Source organism: Limanda limanda, chromosome 2, assembly GCF_963576545.1.
Source record: "Limanda limanda chromosome 2, fLimLim1.1, whole genome shotgun sequence".
Classification (NCBI taxonomy): Eukaryota; Metazoa; Chordata; class Actinopteri; order Pleuronectiformes; family Pleuronectidae; genus Limanda; species Limanda limanda.
Window position 1 is genome coordinate 27,804,735 of NC_083637.1, and position 21,206 is coordinate 27,825,940.

A 21,206-nucleotide genomic window follows, 5' to 3' on the forward strand; every position below is an offset into this window, starting at 1 on the left:
TCCCTCACATGTGGCTCTCTCTCAGGTTTCTTAGTTTTTTCAACCTGGCAATGTTTTTTTGGGGTAGTTTGACGGAGGATGTCGCACCTTGTCCTATGAGAGTCTCAAAGGTTTGATATTTATGTATTTTTAAATATGAGGATCTTTCCTTTCATCCTTTCATCATTTTCTCATACAGAATAAATTAGACCTGCAGATTCACTTTAAGGGCGGGTTTCATATTGAGTCCTCGACTAAAAATGACATTTTAAGAAAGTCACCTTAGTTGTTGTTGGAATAATTGTACATAAGTTATCATGAACTGAATTTAACCCTGCGTTGGAGTAGTTATGCATCATTGTATGAAACATGCTAGAATAAGCTTCTGGGCTGTGTGGCGACATTCTTACGCCAGAGTTAGCCTGACTAACCACTGCTGTGTTTCGCCTGAAAGCTGTTTTTGAGGAACTGTCTGATATGGTTGTGAAACCATAGACGTTGTTTTTGCTATGTGCAGAAGGTGGTATGAAGACAAAGGAGTTATCGAGAAATTAAAAAAGCCCACGCATGATGTGTTGTAATACTGAGCTATGTGAATAAAAACCCTGCATTAAGGAAGTACCGTTGAAGTTGGCTGATACCTTCTCAGAGGTACGGGCTTCCCTTGCAAGTGAAAACTTAAGTACTTGTTTATGTGTGGTGTTTGATTCAGTGAGTTCTTACAGCATTTGTTATATGTCTGGGTGAAATTCCCTCGACAGTTGTGCATTGAATGATGCTGCGTAAGTTGTTCTGCTTTTGAAGTCATGATTATTCTCTCCTGCAGGGCCGGTCTTTCCTACAGGCGACATAGGCGGTTGCCTAGGGCGCCCCTCAGAAGGGGGCGCCAAAACTGCGCCCAGCAAAAAAAAAAAGCTGAGCTGAGTTTTTTGCGCCCCCTTTTATATCTCCAACCAATATCTACCGATCGAACGCAGGACTGGACAAGAGGCAGTTACGTGGACGCTCCGGCGCACGTCCCCCTTTTTTTTTTTTTGCCACCGCGCGCCCGCCGCCCTTGAGTGTGGTGGGCGCTCCACACTCAAGGGAGCGCGGCCCGCGGTGGCGCGCTCCCTTGAGTGAGGGAGCGCGCCCGCGCGCCCTTGACGATGTTGTTACGAACATCGATCGGGACGGTCTGCTTGTCAATGCACCTCCACAGCGTGCATGCGTCGCTCAGGGAAAGCCATCCGGAGCGCAATTTAAGAAGAAAAGAAAGGAAGAAGAAGAGAAACGTGCAGTGCAACCCTTCAGTCAGAGGAGTTTTTCTAAATTAAAACTTTTGAAAACATACCTGAGGTCAACCATGGCTCAAGAACGCCTCAGTGGTCTGGCTGTCATCAGCATTAACCATGAAGTTGGTGGTCAGATTCAATACAATGATGTAATTGATGACTTTGCAGCGAGGAAAGCCAGAAGGACTGCACTGTAACACTTGAAGTGAAGGGAGTGAAATGTATATAGTTCTTTAGGCAATGTTCATTTGCACTTTTTATATTATACAATTTATTTGTTTATTTTTAATATTATATTTTTTTAATATTATATTATTACATTTTACACTCTTACATTTACATATATTATTGTTTTGTTTTTTATCATTATTGTTTGTTTTGATTCTATATTGAAACATTATCTCAGTGATTTTGTTCTTTAATCAAAAATTGTTCATTGTTGCGATCGTTGTTGCGTTTGTTTGAAAGAAATGCAGTCTTACAGGGCAAAATACCGTCTCAGAGTTGCAATTCCGGTTTTTTTTTGGGGGGCGCCAAATGTGCTAGGGCCGGCCCTGCTCTCCTGTGTAATATTATAACTACACCAACTGGTGGTGCTATGAGAACGGCACCCACTCCAACAGCTGGATATAGGCAGTTGTGTTTGATCTGTGTTTGCACTGTGTTGGCACTGTGTTGCATTTGTTAGACTTTGAGCCTGACTTTAGGATTATTGAGAATAAGTGATCCTCAGGTTTAACCTAATTTAACAACGTTTGTTTACTATATCCACTTTTTTGTTCTTTAAGACAACATGTTAGTCTGCACCTTACTACCATTTGAAGCTACATAGTGTTTTTGTCCCTGAAGGACCCCTCAACGGACACAAACTAGACAACGGACCCCTGTTTAACAAGCTATTTGTCATCTGTCAACAGGGAGGTGCAGAGACTTTTTCCAGGGCAGAGGCTAAAGTGAGAAAAATGTTTTGAAACCATAAGTTGAGTGTAGTAGATCATCTGAATAGCTTAACAATTTATTTTATTAACCTCACATTCAGCTCTCTCCACACTGATTTGACATTTATTCAGTCAAGACTTGTGTGCTGCACCTAAGATTTAAGAGGACAAAAATATATTTAGAAGAAGTGAATGTCCTGTGCCTTGCTAAACTTTAACTTATGCAGGTTAAGTTGAACAACATCAGCAATCTTGTCATCCAAGGTGAACTATAGATAACTTAACCCTGAAGCATTAGTATTTGTTTGCCATCCAGTCGACCTTCCTGTCAGTGTGCTCCACAGTGGCAGACCACCATGGCTCTGAACATTCCCGGTGTGGTTGCGGTGCTGTTCTTCTACATAATTATTCTGGGCACAGGGATGTGGGCCGCCCGAAAGGCCAGGGTGGAAGAGAGGAATTGCAATGGAGACAGGACAGAAGTGGTGCTTCTTGGGGGCAGGAATATCGGCTTGCTGGTTGGGATTTTCACCATGACCGGTAAGTTGATCAGTGGGACTCAGAAAATAATCTTAGCCAAGTTGATAGCAGGGAAAGCTATCATAAATTGTTGTATTTTGCTGAATATTTTTTGTGAGATCAGGTAACAATCTCGTTATTTTTCGTTTGAAAAATGTTGTCTGGTTTTAAGTAATTATTTTTATTCCTTGTTTATTTAACCTTGACATGCCCAGGTAGATCTGGTCTTGTTATCATCTTGTCATCCTGAACAAATTAAAAACAGTAGAAAAAAAAGCAAATTAATACATTGTTAAATATAATGTTATGTCAGTCAGCACAGATGTGTGATCTTGGCTTGTAAAGCTGCTGACTTAACCAGATAATGTAAATCTGAAATTATTTATTGTTGATCAGGTCAACAGAGTGCAGGTTAACTCATGAAAAGCATTGTGTAGTTCCATTGAACACAGTCTTAGAATCTATGTATTTTCATGGAGCCAGGGGAGGCAGGCTGCAGAGTCACAGGCCAAGTGCATTCAGTATACCTGTAGTTTTGTGATTCAAGGGATAGATGGATATTCAGGATGTAGTGCTGATCTGCTGGCTGTGTGATGAACCTCAGTAAAGGATTGATTGCTAGTCTTTTCAGCCAAAACTATTATAAAAATAACAATACTAACAGTAATAGTAAATTAGATTTTCCAGTTTGCACAAGAAACGTTGTGGCAGCTTGACTGTCAAAGGTCAACATCTATCCTCAGCAATATTTACCAAACTGTGTGTGTGTGTGTGTGTGTGTGTGTGTGTGTGTGTGTGTGTGTGTGTGTGTGTGTGTGTGTGTGTGTGTGTGTGTGTTTGTGTGTGCTTTTTTTGCAGCTACATGGGTCGGAGGTGGTTTTATCCTGGGGATTGCTGAGGCAGTGTACAGTCCTAAAATGGGCTTGATATGGGCTCTAATGCCGATACAATACTCTGTGTCTTTCATAATAGGTAAGAAATACACCATGAAGACATCAGGCTGTGGTGCTCTAGATACCAGACACAAACAGCATGTTTTCATACGACTACGTACTCTATATGGATACAGACCATTTACTCGATCTTGTGTTTTCAACTGCATTCATTTAGTGTGACACGTATTCTGACAAAAAAGAGAAAGATAACTTCTCATGTTAGAGAAAGAAGTGCATTGCATACCACATGTGGGTTCGAAGACTACTGCAGCTGAAACTGTGGGTTCTGAGTGTCAGTGTGGTTGGCAAAAACCTAATGGACCTGAGCAAATAAAAGACACTAGCGCCGCACACAGCTACACAATTCCGCAACAGAGCAAAACAACACGTTGAGAGCATTTATTTGATTCATTATGGTACTGTAGCAGGACAAATTAGAATATGAGAGGCCACCACAGTCTAGAAAGTTAATGAGAAACACTGATTCTAAAGGATCAGACATTAGCTTTTTAAGTGTTGTTAGTCTTTGTCTTTTAAATAGTTCTAAACCATTATTTATCATCTACATTCACAAAACAACACTTGGCTTTGTCAGTCAGGAATTTATTTTGGTGTGCTTAACTGTATCCATTTTTTTTTTAATATATAGTGCACATTGAATCAAAAGAAATCAACAATACTATGCAATGTAAAATGTATTTGGGTATCACCTTAAAAATAATAGTTCATATCTCATCCACTTCAAAGGTGGTCTTTTCTTTGCCAAGCCAATGAGGGACAAGAAGTATGTCACCATGATGGACCCATTCCAGATAAAGTATGGCAGGTTACTGAGTGGCGCTCTAGTACTGCCTGCTCTGCTGGTGGATGTGCTGTGGGTGGCCTGCACTCTGCTCGGTTTAGGTAATCATACATTATACTTACAATACGCACATTTCCATTATGTGGATGAAGGTTAAAGCATTGATATTTGTATATCCGTGTTTGTGGGTTTTTCTAACAGGAGCAACTATGAGTGTGATTCTAGACCTGCCCTATGTCTACACTGTTTGGATCTCATCGTCTGTGGCCATCATCTATACTTTGTTAGGAGGCCTCTATTCAGTGGCCTACACTGACATCATCCAGCTCTCTCTGGTTTTTGTCGGTTTGGTGAGTTACAATTCAGCACATTTTTAACACATACATTTTCTACAACTATGCGCAGTTAAACATCTTCTATAAAGCTCAATTTATATGTTAGATGTTAGCAGTGCCATCAAAAGTTCATAAGAAGTTTTCTATTGGTTTCGAGTAAGTATGTGAAAAAAAAATTATTTTCTCATGGAACGAATGTTTCAAAGCAACAGTCAGCCAGTGTTTTTTCTCACAGAGTTAGGGTTACAGTTTATTCACTAACCGTTATTTAACCCTAACCCTTTCAAATTACCTTATTTTTTAAGGAGGATATTTTGGCCATGAGTATAATAAATATTTAATTATTATATGATTAAAGTTTAAAAGAAAAGGAAGAAATTGAAAAATGGGGTAGGAGTTAGTCCCAACCCCTAACTTTTGTTTTTTCTTTTTGATCCTAGTAATGGCCTAATTATTCCTTGCAGTTTAGTAAAACCATAAGGTTTTATTTTATTTTAGCTCTTATAATTGTCTATTTGGACCTTTAATTTGAGTAATGAGTAAAAACATCCACCCAGTCTCAAGTTTGAATTGAACACGTCTTCATTTACTAAAAGAAATGGAGTTGTTTGGAGGTATAAAGCAGAATTGACTCTCAGCTCAGTGGAAAAAGTTCTGAAAAGCAGGATAAAATACACAGTCTAATACGGAAGCAGCCAAATTATTTTGACATAGATTTGATGATGTAAGAGGCCAAGTTTGATACAAGTGTAAATTTACTGGAAGCACACATCAAAAACAACAAGAACAGTTACCTGTATCCTGGTAAGTCTTTGTGTAGCTCCAGCATTCTTAACCTATTTTCTGTCTCCACTGTCGACTGTTGAATGGCAAATGGGCAGAAAAAAAATCTGAACAACAATGAGCAGTATGGAGACATACATGAACACAAAGAACCTATCAGCGAAAAGGAAAATTCTGATGTCAGTATCTGTTTGTAGTGGCTGTGCATCCCCTTCCTCCTGGTCAACCCCACATCAGCAAACATTTTCCATACTGCTATCAACAACACATTTCAAGAACCCTGGGTTGGCTCTCTGGAACACGACAAAATCTGGAAGTGGATTGATGACTTCCTATTGCTGGTAAATATTGAATCATCAATAGCATACATTGTCTTACAGGACCTCACTTTTCTTTTGCAAGTATATTTATTCTTTCTGTTCCCATCACCAAGCTCAGATGACAGCTACTGGACAGAAATACCAACTCTCAGGGCCTGCATTAGTGTGATATCACAGAAGGTTCAGTTTAAAATGAAAAGCATCAGAGGGGCAACAGATAGCCTTCACACTCACATTGGACATACAACACTGGGACACAATATTTAAATATTTGTCCCACTACAGATTCATAATTAACCAAAATGTTTTTTACATGACATCAACAATCACTAGCTCTACATTTTGTGTTGTTGCTTCTTTGTCCCACTGTGGTCTCTCCCTCTCTCTCAAACAGAAACAAGTTGACCGTCAGTCAGACTGACCGTCTGCGGCCAGCAGAGGCCGCAGATGGTCAAAAACATGATTCAGTTTTAAGCATCCTCAGAGGGTAGGCAGAAACTTGGTGGATACTAACTTCATTGGGTGCATTCTTGTGACAAACACACACACACACACACACACACACACACACACACACACACACACACACTTACAGTCTATGACACACACATTCTTGTACTTCTATCTTAGTGAGGACACACATTCACAGAATGCATTTGGCACTTGGCATCGACAGATTTCTTGAGTTATTTCTGGGATTTAAGCCTAACATTTAACAAAATTCTGACATCTCAGAGTAAAATCTGTGCAGATTCTGTTTTCAGTCGCCAAGATCATGAAGAAATGCCTTGTACTACTTCTACAATACAATTTAAATAAGATAGCCATGGATCTTTGGAAAGGGAGAAAATCCCACTATTACTGGATATATTGCATGCATTTAAATTGACTTGTTGTCATATGCAGGCCATGCCAGCTGCGAGGAGATGAAAGTCCCCTGTCTGAATTTGAACCAGAGGTGATGGCCAGGACTCAAAAATTGATTCAATCAGCAGACAAACAAAGCAAGCAGCGAGTGGAAAGAGGACAAAACAGTACACAAGGAAGAATCAGACTTTCACTTTCTTTAACACGAATTTATGAAAAACTTAAAAAACAGGCAGAGGTCATATAGTAGCAAACAACTAAGAAATACACCATGGCAAGGAGAACTAAGATTGTCAAGCAAACAGACTCTGAATATGTCTACAAGTATAAAAATGTAAGGCCCATGTGTATAACTAAGAGCAGGTGATGAGTAAAATAGTCTTGAAACTGAGCAATGGCTCAAAGCATAACAAATTGAATACATGAAGGTAATTAAATACAAGATAAAACAGTATATGACTTGATTGGAGTCATTATACCCGAAATGCTGCAGTTAATGGTTTGCATCCTAACTCATGAGCCACAGTTCCACCCTGAATATGTAGAAGACATTTGAAAGGGAATTTGCTATTTGAATCACCCAAGTCGACTGGGCCTATTGTCCGACCTCTGCACTTACAACTGTAGCTGTAATTGCTCATCAGAGTTTGAGCCCAGGCAGACAAACACAGACAGTCTTGTTTGCAACCAGTGCAGAGTTGGCAGTCTTACAGTTGTCAATGTGGGAGTAGTCTAAACAAGCAAACCGGGCCAAAGAGCACAAGCAGGTGGGTGATAGTGAAAGGGCAGGTGGCTGGTCTTCAAGGCAGATATAGGAACAGAGACAGAAGATCGAACAGGATTAAGACTGAAAACGTTTAGCTGGCTAAAGAAGTATTTCCAAAGCAGACATATCATTATCATAGTATTTATATGCTCTCTGTGGTCTAAACCCTCTCATATATAAGCATAAAATATACTAAAAGTACCAAAAGTAAAAGTACTGGTGTTAAAGGAGCTGAGTCTGACACTGCAGCTATTGAGGTGGCTAACCCTGGAGTAACCTGGTTGACGTAACCTGCACTTTCACTTGGAGGCTGAAGCTGTGGGTTGCGTTCAGTAACGAGACTAAACGCCTTCCTTGGTTTGCAGTATAAAAGTTAATTTTAATCTCTCTCTCTCACTAAGCCCTTGTGTATAAAGTCCATTTCATCGATCCAAAAACTCAATGTGCAGCACAACAAACAATTCAGTGCCATAGAGGTTAAAAAAACATTTGCCCTTCCGGGTCAAACACCTGATAAGCAGTCACTTCCTCCCACATTTACACCTGAGGCAGTGACAGTGGCACGCACAGTGACACCCAAAGGACAAATGGTGGATCAAAATTAAATTTTGGTAATATTGAACACCACATTTGGCTCTTACTACTGGATATCAAAAGGGCAACTTGGTGGTGTGGTGGCGAGAGGCTGCAGTCTTTCCGTATGGAGTTGTTATCAGGTACTCTGGCCTCCTCCCACCGATATACTGTATATCCCACCAAATACATGCAGATCTTCACATTCTTGAGAAACAGCCAGTTCAGTTCAGTGGGACGACACAGTTAGAGATTTAGTCAACAGATTTATAGACTTTGTGTTTGCTCTACATGAAAGTACTTCATCGCTCGAGGTTCAATAGAATTCATCACCAGGTATCGCTGAAGAGGGCGCTGTTGCTCAGTAAAAGTTACATACTATGGCTGCGTCCTATTTAGAGAGATCTTCAAAGCTTTTTTAAAAACAATTTGTAAGAGCAAGATTTAGCAATTTGGGTTTCTTGAAGAAAGTTGTACTTTTCTTGATTCTTTTTGTTCTTGTTGGTTTGTATGCTCATGACTGAATGCAGTTATTGTCAGTCACTTTGGATAATAGGGTCAGATAAATAAAAATGTAATTAATAATGTAAAACATTATTGCTCTGACTGATTTAACTTTTAATAATTTAATGTTTTTTTCGTGTATTGTAATTTTTAAGTTTGGACTTTTGAAACCAAGCAATCAATTACTTTATACATTTTATACAATATATCCTACACTTTAAGATGAGCCCCTTCTCAACAACAGTAAACTCCTGCAAGTGTAATAATAATAATCAGATGATATATTATATAATAGCAATGCTATGTTACTATTTATCTGCTGTAACATTAGCAGATTGTAGAGCGTAACAATAGAAACCCATTTGTCATCATGTTCGGCCTGAAGTACAAGTGGAGGAGAGAACAGGCAACACTGATTATTACTGTACAATCAAAAGGTAATGTTAGCTTAGCATTAGTTGGCTAACATTTTGATATGAGCCTGTATTTACTGGTCTTTGCAAATATTATAAATCAGGGCAGTGGTAGAAATCTTTACAGCCTTGTTTCTTCTTCAACTTGACTGATATATCTCCTCGGTCTTTCTTTTCATTTCATCTTTCTACATCCTCATCGTGCAGCTTCCTCCTCTCCCTCTGCTTCTAGGGTCTTGGCAGTGTTTCATTTCAGTGCTTCCACCAGAGGATGCTGTCTTCCTCCTCATCACGTACGGCCCAGTTTACCTGCTATGCTGCTGCTCTCATCATCGCCATACTGGGAATCCCCCCTGTCTTGATTGGGGCTGTCGCTGCCTCCACAGGTGGGAGTTGTTGGACATTTGTTTAATCATCCTTCTCTTTTTCTCCTATATCCCCTATTCCCCCATGTATATGTTACAAAATTCAGATATTGAAAACCTTGTCAAGGATTGTCTCATATTAAGCTACATGTGCTCTGTCTGTGGGGTAAGGTGAGGCAGGCCTTTTTGGTTGAAGTCTGAAGACTTTTAAACCGTACTGTAATAGTTTAAAAACAGTTTAAAATTAAATTTAAACTCGAATGCATGTCTAGATCTGCAGTTACTTTGGCCAAGGAGATTATCTTTTCACCTATGTCCATTTGCTTGTTAGCAAGATGACACAGAAACAACTAAACAGATTTCCATGGATCTTGATGGAAGGATGCTGTAAGGGTCAGACAGGAAACCCCAATTAAATTTTGATGTAGAGCTGGACCAAGAATCTTTTAATTATCTTTGGTATGTTGTTTTATGTTGGCCTTGCATTTAGTGGTCTTAGTTTTTGATGATTGAATGGTTGTTGCAGCCTGTGACTTTATAGTAACGAATCGCACAATTCTCAAGTTACTGAAAAATAGTAACTTAAAGCTCCGCCTCGCTTAAAGTCAAAGAACTATCAACATTTTAACAGTGGGTGAAACAGTGTTGAAGCGACTGCTCAAGGGGATGAACCCAGTTTTGTTATTCCTCCCCTAATGTGGTTTCACTTTCAGTTCTCTCATTAACAACCACTATTAGCAGCTGTTTCAGTGGTAAACTTGCTGTGCAACCTGTTCAACACCAAAAGGCAGAGAGAGAGAAATAGATAGAGAGAGGGAGAGAGAGGGAGAGAGAGAGAGAGAGAGAGAGATTTTACCCCACAAGTTAAAATATAATATAATCAAAATTATAATTGAATGAAATACAATGATGCCATGTTTCTGCTGGATGGATGTGAAAATAATTCTTACATTTGCCAACAACTTAATCTAGGTCCAAGTATATAAACGTTGTTTTTACAGCTGGCCAAAACATGTGTTACAAGTATAAACTACATAACTAGTCATTAATGAGATAACATAAAATGGTTATAATTCCTTTACTTGCTAAAGTAATTTCTGTTAGAGTGCTGTACGGAATTTATATTCTGCTGAGGAAATCTTTACAACATTTTAACGGTTGATTCTCTTGTCCAGACTGGAACCTGACACAGTATGGCTCTCCATCTCCATACATTCGTGGTGAGCACACGTTTATCCTTCCCCTGACTCTCCAATATCTCACGCCATCCTACATCTCCATCATTGGAATTGGAGCTGTGGCTGCTGCTGTCATGTCGTCAACAGACTCAGCCCTGTTATCCGCAACTTCAGTTTTCGCAACAAACATCTACAAGAACATCCTGCGCCAACAGGTGAGGAGTAAAGATGTTGATGTTGGCAGCTCTGTGGCACAGTGTGTCTCTAAAGATGTGAGCTCGGGCTGTCCTTGACCTTTTCGTTCATCGGGAAATGAAAAGACAGATTACATTACAAGCATTTTTGAAAGCACAGATGCATGAATGAATTAATAAAGTGTCTCCTTTTGTCCCCAGGCTTCAGATTATGAAATGCAATGGGTGATTCGGATCACAGTGGTTGTTGTGGGTGTGGTTGGGACAGCTTTAACATTCTTCACCAACAGCACCCTGGTCCTCTGGATTCTTGGAGCAGACATTTCCTACACCCTTATATTCCCCCATCTGGTCTGCGTGCTCTTCTTTGAAGTGACAAATGCTTATGGCGCCGCAGTGGGTTATGTTACAGGGCTGATTGTAAGGATTCTGGTGGGAGAGAACACTGTCGGTCTCCCTGTTGTTCTTCATCTTCCTGGTTGCACTCTGGAGGATGGCATCTATGTCCAAATGTTACCGGTCAGAACATTCTCCATGCTGTGCACCCTGTTAACTATCTTGGTCTTTTCTGTGCTTTCTTTGTTCATGTTCAACCACAGCCTGTTGCCTGAAAGTTGGGACATTTTTAAAGTAAAATGTAACACTGCTGTATCATCAGCGGACGCTGTCACTCAGAATCTCCAAGAAGAAGCTGGAAGTGATGGTGAGTGTGACAACGACATTTATGGAGTTGTCTTACAACCAATTTTGCAGAAAGGAACAAAACCGTTTCCCCCTCTTTCTTAAGTTGCTGGCCAGCATTTAATTTGCTTAATAACTGTATATTTAGAAAAAAGTTAAAGTCGCTGAAGTTAGTTGCTTAGTTGTGCCTCAGGTGTTGATAAACATTTTACATTCTAAAATAAGTTCCTTTTCTTTCTCTGGATGGATGATTTTGTGTGTGTGTGTGTGTGTGTGTATGTGTGGGGGGGAGACAAGTTATGTTTGTAATCGTTTGTTAATTCACAACACAGGTTATAAACATGGTTCTCTCAAAGTGTCTACCAGCATTCCATGCCATATTCATGTACAAATTTTGTGAATAAACATATTTTGTCCAAATTACCAATTACATCAATAATTTTATTTCCAGCATTCCCAATAAATAACATAGTGTATCCCCAATTGTCTAAATTAATAGTGAATTAAATCACAATAATTTGTTTAGTTTCATACCTAAATGAACCATTTTAACCAGATTTAAAATCATCATAACACAAGATGTCAACAATTTTGCAGAGAAAACCAAAAGTTGTCAGAGCATGGTTCAGTGTGTGAATATATTTGTGACATAAACCGACTTAAGAGTGAACATGTAATCAATCAACTTACCAATACATTTGACATTGCTCACAGCTTATAAACTCATATTGGGAAGTGAGTGGAACTAAACACTGGCCTCACTGAGCAGACTGACTGACTGTGTAGTTCATTACAACAGACCCATATCTTCACCATTTTTCCCTCGGTGGAGAGCAGTGGAGGATCGAGGATTTTTCTGAATCAGGGGCCATAAAGGGGCCACAATTTACACAGAAGGACCAATTATATGTTCAACATCCATGTTCAATTCCTGATTCAGTAAGGCGGACATTTAAGTCAGTCCTTGTTCACTGTTGGTTCTACAGCTACAGTATTACAAATTGAAAGTTGTTCCTTGTTTAAAAAATATTACAAAATATAATTTTTTTTTATTGTCAAACATTTGATGTTAGTAGCTGTGGCAAAGGATGTTGCTACCTGGATCTCATCACGGCAGACACAGACAAGCGATTCTTCAGCTTTTTATTTAGAGACCAGGAGCAAACTTATACTTAAACACAACAGAAATCCAGCACTTTCTGCTGGGATACAGCTTTACAGCTTAGCACTGCTCTGTCTCGCATGTGTCTCTGAGTGTCTGTTGTGTGTCTGTGTTCCTCTGCGTGTCTCTCTGAGGCAGCTCTGCTGCTGCCTTCTGTACCAGAGGATCAATCAGTGATGATGTTCCTCTGGTCCAGGTAAAGGAGCTCTCCCAGCTACCTACAGCAGCTTAGTAAGTGACAGGTACGGAGGCGTATTGCTGTCTCATCAGAAATATAATAGGGCATTATAACACTTCCGACTATCATATCATCAGGTCTCTGGTGGAGGTAAACTCCCCAATACATGCACTACTTGGGCTGTCTCTAAACATGGCTCACAAGAGGGATGCCCCACTGATACATTTGTAAAGAAATCGCAGTTTACCCGAAGAGTGTTTTTTTTAAGTAGCCCACATCCTTTAAAACGTATCTGTTTTTGCGTTAAATGTCATTCGTCGTTATGCATGGATAGCGCAAGTTAGCTAACATAGCTAGCTGGCCAGCCAAGATAACTCACCAATGCAAAGCCATGCTCCAGCTCAGGTTACTGAACCTACCGGACTGTGTACTGTGGTTCTTGTTTTGGGAAGTTTTTCCTTACGATTACTGAGGGTTAAGGGCAAAGGACGTCACATGTTGTTTCATGAGGAATTTTTTTGATTTGTTAATATGGGCTATACAAATGAAAATTGATCGAATGATCGATTGGTTGAGTTACTCCACTCTGGATGTGCCTCCCTTGTGTTGCGGTTTCAATCACATGTTGACACTTAACATATTTAAAGTTTTGTCCCCAGGATATAATGTAGGAGCTTACAGTTCCTCAAGCTGCAAGCTCTGTGCACAGCCTTCTTTCATCCCAGGAAATAAATGCAATTACAGGTTGATAAAACACAAAGAACACTCTTCACATATGTACTGTATGGTTAATACTAATCTGACAGCAGACTTTGTGCTGTGTTTAGTTTGTTCAATGTTTTAACGCAAATAAAACCTCAACAACTGTTCTTATATTGTTCTCTGTAGTAACAGGGTAACTTAGATGTATACACAGACAGTGGTACATCCTCCCTTCTTACATAACTTACAGAGTAACTATGGGGTATGCAGATTGTAATCTTAAGGGCAGTTCTATTTCCCCTTGTTCAGTACCCTTTGTTATATTGTAAACTAATATAAATGGTTTATTTGGTTCCTGTTAGTGGCAGTTATAGTACATCGACATTTTACCCAGAATAAATATAGTCTATACAGTTATGTCCACCTGACACTTGGATGCCACCACAGAAGCAGTATGGAGGCATGTTATGTTTTTCTAAAGAATTGGTCACTATTTCCGTAAATTGTATTGGATTTGGCTGCAACACAAATTTAGGAATGTAGAGAATTACATAATGACTGCAGTCTCACACAAGCTGGAGAAATGTGATGTTACAGATGTTTTAATGATTTCCCGCAACCTACATATGCTCTTCCTTCAGAGGGTTTCTTTCTTGTGTAGGAAGCTTTGTTCTACTGGCTAACGTTTAAGATTCCATATTTTACACCATATATAAGCAGTCTAATGTTAATTTAATAGGTAGGTCGGTAACACGCCTGTCTCATAGAAAATAAATTTGTAGTACGGCATAGGTAAAAGAACTTGTTTTTTTCCATCAGAAATGAACAAATACGGTTTTTCTATGAGCACAGTCTGACGCACTTTAGTTGAACTAGTCTATTTTTGAGCAACATACTGTGTAAATTGTGTAAAGATTTTCTGTCTATGACTGTAAATGAACTTGTCCTTGTGGGTTTTCGGCAGTATTAGCAAAAGTGGTAATAAAGGAACCGCAAAAAGAAAATATTGACGTTGTTTTTAATGGTGACATGAGCATTACAAAGCAGAGCAGACATCATCATTGATTCATTCACATATAAAGTCCCTGATGAAACAATGCATTGTATGGCTTATTAAAGCATGCTTCGTGAGCACAGATGATTAAAAGAAGAAGAAAGAAGATTTTCTATAATTTGTTTTCCACATGGAGATTGTGGTTAAAGGAATTCATATTTTCTCTGATGCAAATCTGGAATAAAGGTAGAGGAAATCATATTCAGTTAAAACAAAGGGAGCGCAGCACTACACATTAGCCAATAAAAGTCTTTCAATTTCTGTAGTAAATATAAATAGAAACACTCAAAAACATATTGTGTTCCCTGTATTGTAGAGGTGAAATTATTTCTGATAACTTTAATCTCTCCAGTGAACATGCAGGTCCAATGTGCGTCAAGCCTTATCATTTTAAGATTCTGAGTGAAAACGCTCCAATACAACAGCTTGTCCACTACAATAAGCTTCAGGTTAATCAGGTAAAACATGGTTTTGTGACTTGAGTTCTGATGAGAAGCTGTCGACCAATGATTGCATCAGTCCAACAGATACTTTCTGACACTCGGACTCTTCCACTCAATATGTCAATCAAAGACTAAAAAAGGAACATACAGATAGCCAACAGTACTGCATACTGGACTCCTGCACTGCTTGGGGTATCTGTTCCCATATTCAGTTACAGGGTTAATATTACTTGTGGCCATACTGGTAAATCTGTAGTTATAATGCACTTTGTGTAAGCATCACTGTAGTCTAAGTCAGCCGATGTCAGCTTCCCTCCTGGCTGATCAAAAAGCTCAGACACAAGTGTGAAGTGTGAAACTTAAAATTCTTAAAATTCTTAAAATTCTCATAAAACCATACAGAATATCATAGATAGTTGTTGGATAGCATCTTCAGACGGTCTCATTTAGAATTGAGGTTTTTGTTCTCAATGGAAAAATGTTAGTGCCGAATAGAAAAAAATTAAACAAATGTTTTGAAAGGATCAGCGGTTGTATCAGCATGCACTGGAGGGTTGAGGGTTTCATCTGGAGGTGGAGAAAGTGCTGACAAACCAATGAGAGTAAAGCTAGCAAAATGCATTACATTTAGACAAATCATACCAAATGTCAAAAGGACAACAAACTGAATATGTGAAGGACTGCACCTCATTCAAATGATTGTTTTATAAAGTCATATAATGTGCATACTTCAGCATTCTGCTACTATATTTATAAAATGGCAAACTTCAGGCTTGATTTGTGTGATTCCATCAAATAATGTCTCACTCCAGTTTTTGGTTTTGTAAACAGTAACATTCAAAGAAGTCCTGGCTGTCCGCCTATAGAGACTATAAAGATACAGTATGTAAGCATCAGTAAACTGCAGTGTTTCTTATCAGAAGATGAGAGGACAAAACGTTCACAGTCAGTGAGCCTGTTAATGAATGCATGAATCTAAGACGGATTCACTTCCTGTATATGAGGATGTATGTGCTTGTAAAAGGCCCATGACTCTCACACACCACTGTTCCTCTTTCTAAAGGTATGCCTCTAAACATTTTTAAATGTCTTGCTTCCTTATCTTTACATTCCTCCCTTGCACAGACACTCATCAATCAGATAAAATAAAAAATAAATAAACATGTTAGACTACATAGAATACATTCAAGTACATCACTTCCTCAATACTGGAATGCAAGCAGGGTCTGCTTAAGGGCTACAGTACTTGCATATAGCATTTTCACCACATGCATCTCAACCATCTCTGACCTAGTCAGTGCACAAAGGTGCAAACTGGCTCTATGGTGTTGAGAGTTTCTGTGGTAGTTTGAACAGTCGTGGAGCTCCTTGGTAACCTCATCTCCCACTTGTCTGCCCTTCTAAAACCACTGACTGTCCCATATCACACTTGTGGCGACCCCATATATCTCAGGTGACACAGCGGTTGCTGGAAGGTCCCTTCAAAGTCTTCAGAGGCTGTAGTCCGCTTATAGTGCAGTGAGGGTGCGGAACAGCTGAGTGAAGCAGAAGACGGAAGCGGTGAGCGCCGTGCACTGTTTGGCGAGCAACTTGGTGCTCAGGTCCTGGCAGCTGCGCTTGCTGCTTGCTCGTTCTGCTGCCAGACAGAAGTCCCTGAATGAGCGTGCCACATCTGCCAGCCCGGCAATTGCCTCCGCATTCCTCCGGTCACACCTGTCGCAACCAGAGAACCACAGGCATATACTGGCCAACTTCACCAGGGTTCGGAAGCTGTCTCCCAGGGAGTGAAGCATTTCCACGGGGCTCTGCTCTATCCCCACTACCTTCTGGCAGCTTGACATCAGACTCCGGGCCTCCATCTGGAGCACCCGCTTGTTCTCTGTAAAGTGAGCAGGACAGGTGTCCCGGGGGTGACGACCTCCATGAACTGCCACTGATCGGTCACTACTGCTACTCTCTAGAATTGAGAGGAGCTGGTCCACATCCACACGGAGTTCTTGAAAACCTGCAGGGGGCTCTAGATGGCGCTGCTGACCTAAACGACTGATGATGTCCTTGTGCGTTTGAGAAGGGAAACAGTCAGAGGTGTCGTACAGCGGGGAGAGGAGAGGGCTGAGCTCAGAGGTAGAGGAGGAGAAGAGGATTGAGCGTGGAAAGGAGGGAGAGTGGGTGGAGGAAGGGGAGAGAAAGGAAGGAACAGGCGGAGAAGTCATGAGAGGAAGAACTGCTCCTGAAGTCTGAGTCACACCACTGCTCTGTGTGCGGCAAGAGAACTCATAGACAGTCAGCTCATCGTCAAAGCTGTCACCTCCACTAAAGCAGTTTGTATAAACCACTGGGCAACCACAAGTGTCCAGTGGTACCTGCAACCCATCCACGACAGACTCACATCCAGATGATAGTACAGACCTGCAGCCAAACTCAGACTTTAAGGGCGCGATAGTCCCAAGCTCGGCTGGAGACTTTGTTTCAGATGGATCCTCACAGATCGTAAACACTCTGCAGCCTGAGGAAAGTGATTTTGCTGAGTCTGAACTCTGCTTTGAAGATCTACAAAGGCCCATCAAAGGCCTGTCGCTGCTGGTCCGTCTTACTGTCTGTGACTGATTATGAAAAGGGAGTCCTGCCCTATTTAGATTCTGTGTGGTCACCACAATTGGAGGGGGAAAGGAAGGTGACTGAGAGTTCATTTTATAACCTGAGTTGTCTTCACCTGGACTTGTGACCATGTTCTGTTCAGGAGTGAGTTTGATAGGGCCAGGGGTGTCTACAGTCATGCCTGAAGTATCCCTCTGGAGGCTGTTCACAATGGAGGCTGGAGGCTCAGTTATTGGTCCCGGTGTGTGCTGGATACTGTGAAGGAGCTGATGATGGTATTTGGGTTTGGGCTCGGTCAGGACAGGCAATGGAGAGTTTACATCTCTGACCTCTAAACTTGAATGACAAGTGTCTATTGGGCTTGTTTCCACAAAAAACTCACCGTCCACCTCTGATCCTGTAACTGTTGTATCTGAATCGTCTGAATCTACAGTTTCTGATATTGTGCCCAGTTCACTATCTATAGTTTGGGTAACATTATGAACGTCTGTAACTATGATGGCAATCTCAACATTGTTTCTGCTGCTGTCCTCTGCAGGACTCTGGGCTCGATTCCCCAAACCAGTCTGGTGGGGGGTTTCCTGGGAGCGCGATAAATAGAGGGGCAAATTCTGAATCTTCCCCCTAAGTGTTGAGGCAGATAAGCGGCCCATGATGCTGTGGGAACAGGCCTGGAATCGAAAGTGAGTTGGAGAGGGAGGCTCTTTGGAGAGATCATTGATCATGTCTGTGTTTGCCTTCACTAAGCTAGGACTAGCTAAACTGTTGTTAGCGTCAGCACTTGGCAAGGTTGTACCACTTCGGGGTTTATCCACTTTTTGGTTTGAGCATGAAGCATTTTCATGTTTGACGGCACTTTGCGATCCAGTAGCTGAATTAAAGGTCGGAGATGTGATGCTAGTTGCAGCTCCAAGCTTTGCTGTGATGGAGTTTATAGCACGAGTGTAATCAGACTTAACTGAATGAATACTTGTATGAGCTTCAGTGTTGGTTGGAGACTTTTTCTTCATTTGTGACTCGCCTTTACCTGCAGTGACGGACTTAGATATGAGGCAATGCTTTGAAGCCAAACTGCAGTCATCTTTCTTGTCACTTAAACTAGAATTTAAAGAATTACTCAACTCATCATCGTCAAACACACTGTCAGAATTGGTGCTGTCGCTAACTTCATCGCTTGTAGTCATAGCAGAACTTACAACACCAATAGTTTCATTTTCATTAACAGTGGTTGTGACCTGTAAATGTAATTGTGCTTTGTTAGTGTGATTTTGTTTGCTAAATGGTGTCTCCTCAGAAGATGCTTTGCTCGAGGTCTCCACATTTTTGCTTGCGTCTTCGTCACTCACCAAACAGTCACTTTTGGATTTGTGAAAAACTGCGAGTGGAGGTAGAGGAGAAGAAGGAGGAGGGGGTGGTGGTGAGTATGACATGTCACGCACAACTTCAAGCATATATTCCTCTACACTTGAGTTTAGCTCTTGTGTAGTCAGATGAGATCCCAAAAAGCCATTACTACCTTCTATCAAGTATTTTGGCAGTGTGTTGGCTTCTGATTGTTTATCAGGGCATACGAGTGGTCTCTGTGAACTGTACCCTCTCACTGCTTCTATCTTCTCTTCCCCCATGTCTTCCTCCTTCTGTAACTCATTAACAATCTCCGGCAAAAACATATGACAAGTGAAAGGCCCCTTCCCGGACACACCTGTCGTCTCCTCCTTTTCTTCCTCCTCTTTCCCCTCACCCTTCTCCTGCGGTCCCTCCCCTTCCTCCTTTCCATCACCCCTCCGATCAGCACTTTCCTTGCCGTCTGGATCCACCCGGCAGCGGACGACTGTAATAGTTGGTGACTTAGCCTTCACCTGATCTGTAACCGATTTGGATTCCATTGTGTCAGGTTCCATCTCCATTTCTTGCGTCTTGGTCCTGGAGGAGGGCTGTGCCTCTATGGCCGGGTCATGAGACCCAGAGGAAGAGGGAGAGCCAGATCCATGAGAACAGGCTTTTGACAGGATGGGTTTTGACTCAAGCTGAGCTGGTTCACCTTCAGAGTGAGTCAGAGAGGAGACAGTCGGACTGGGATTCTGGCTTTGCTCTGAAGGTTCAGGATCTGAACTCAACATCTGGGCATCACTATCGTCTGCTAAAAGGTTGACATGAAGCCCATTGGAAACAAGGTCCTGCTTTGATTCTGGATCTGGTTCTGGATATGACACCATGGAGGTATAAGTGGTTTCCATGAAGGAGCGACGCTTGCGAGATCTTTTTCTAAGCTGGAACAATGTTTCTCTGCCTCCTCCTTTTTCCTCTCCTCCTCTATTGTCCTCTGGTGCTCTTCCAGCTTTGTCTCCAAGACTCACTCTGATGTCACTGAGGCTGAGTTTTCTGAGCAAGTCCAGCTTCATCTCTGTGGAAATATCTGCGGGACAGCAAAAAAAGGCTCAATCATAAAAGAAAGTACGATGTGAATCAAAATTAGCTTTTTATGGAACAGAAAGCTTATCGGCTCTTCCTGTGTTCATTGTACAACAACAGAAAGTATGCTGTATTCTCTTAGTGATAAAATGCATTGCATTTTCTTTGCTTTTTCAGTTTTTATTTTGGGATTACATTGTTTTGTTAACGCATATGGCCTGACATTTTCCTAAGGTATGTACATTTTTGTAAAATTTAAATAGCTCTACCTTCCCCTGATATGTCTTTTTTTCACTGTGTAATGAAATACTGCTTTTCGTCACACAAAATTTCCCCATGGAAACCCATTAAAACGTTTTTTTACGATTTTGGCATATAGGTAAAATACATACTTTTTCCTGTATAATGGAACCCATAAACCTAATGAGTCTCATTTACCCATATCTTCTTAAGAATTGAAAAGTTTATAATCCTTGTGATGTTTTCAGTAGTGTTTGATCCTCTAAATTGTAAAATTGCCTTTACCCCAGAACGGGCCCTTCATGTTGAAATACTTTCCATTTACATTGGCAGGGGGTCGTCTCTTCAGAGGCCGCCATGTTTCTTACAGTAGCACAAACTGGAAAAACTAAACCCCTTTTGAGTTTTTATGACAACTGGAGGCTACCACAGGTTCTCTTTCATGTTTGGAAGGGGAGGGTGAGGTGAGGGGTATTCAGCTGCAACATGCAACATCACCACTAGATATCACTAAATTCTACATATTGAACCTTTAAACTGCAGAATTGCTTACATCTGTGTTCTTATATTAACAAATACCATGTCTTATTAGCACCCACAGACCTTGGTGTGGTGCTACCTGTGCGTCTCCTGAGCCATCACTCGTCTCAGAACAGAAATAAACTAGGTTTTTAGATTTAACAGGCCACACTGGGACATTACATTTTAAATAAAAGCTGTAGCTGAAAAACTATGGAACATGTGACACATTAATTACGTAGACACCAGTTTGTAAAACCTAAAGATAGGTGACTATAGTTGTGACTAAATATTCTTCTCTTCAACATGTTTGTGTTTAAAAAGCGTTATCTTTTGCAGTATAGGTCAAATATTGTGTTGGTTTCAAAAAATGATAATGTGTACTGAAACTTCCATCGTGGCTCAGTGGAGCCTGCAGGCACTACCCTGGGCTTAAGAAGTACAGCTTCTCTCTGTCTTCCCTCCAGGTAAA

The 21,206-nt window shown here is 40.8% G+C and overlaps 2 protein-coding genes across 4 annotated transcripts in view; one reads left to right on the forward strand and one right to left on the reverse strand.

Moving 5' to 3' along the window:
• Positions 1–1,978: 1,978 nt before the first annotated feature.
• LOC132996709 (high affinity choline transporter 1-like) lies at positions 1,979–14,472 on the forward strand. 3 transcript variants are annotated; one of them, XM_061067065.1, is made up of 9 exons: positions 1,979–2,455; positions 2,524–2,731; positions 3,569–3,682; positions 4,393–4,548; positions 4,649–4,797; positions 5,763–5,906; positions 9,241–9,394; positions 10,549–10,766; positions 10,947–14,472. In XM_061067065.1, exons 2-9 carry the CDS (start codon positions 2,548–2,550, stop codon positions 11,529–11,531), a joined length of 1,704 nt encoding a protein of 567 aa, XP_060923048.1. In that variant the 5' UTR covers positions 1,979–2,455; positions 2,524–2,547; the 3' UTR covers positions 11,532–14,472. The 3 variants fall into 3 exon arrangements, with proteins under 3 accessions (XP_060923048.1, XP_060923038.1, XP_060923030.1); XM_061067055.1 differs by having other exon boundaries at positions 1,979–2,206; XM_061067047.1 differs by having other exon boundaries at positions 1,979–2,731.
• Positions 14,473–16,473: 2,001 nt separating this feature from the next.
• The window catches only part of LOC132996700 (FERM and PDZ domain-containing protein 1), a 29,289-nt gene continuing 24,556 nt past the window's right edge, over positions 16,474–21,206 (reverse strand). The window contains exon 15 of the mRNA XM_061067037.1: positions 16,474–19,979. Coding sequence (XP_060923020.1) covers positions 16,474–19,979 — 3,506 coding nt within the window. The remainder of the gene's footprint in view (positions 19,980–21,206) is intronic.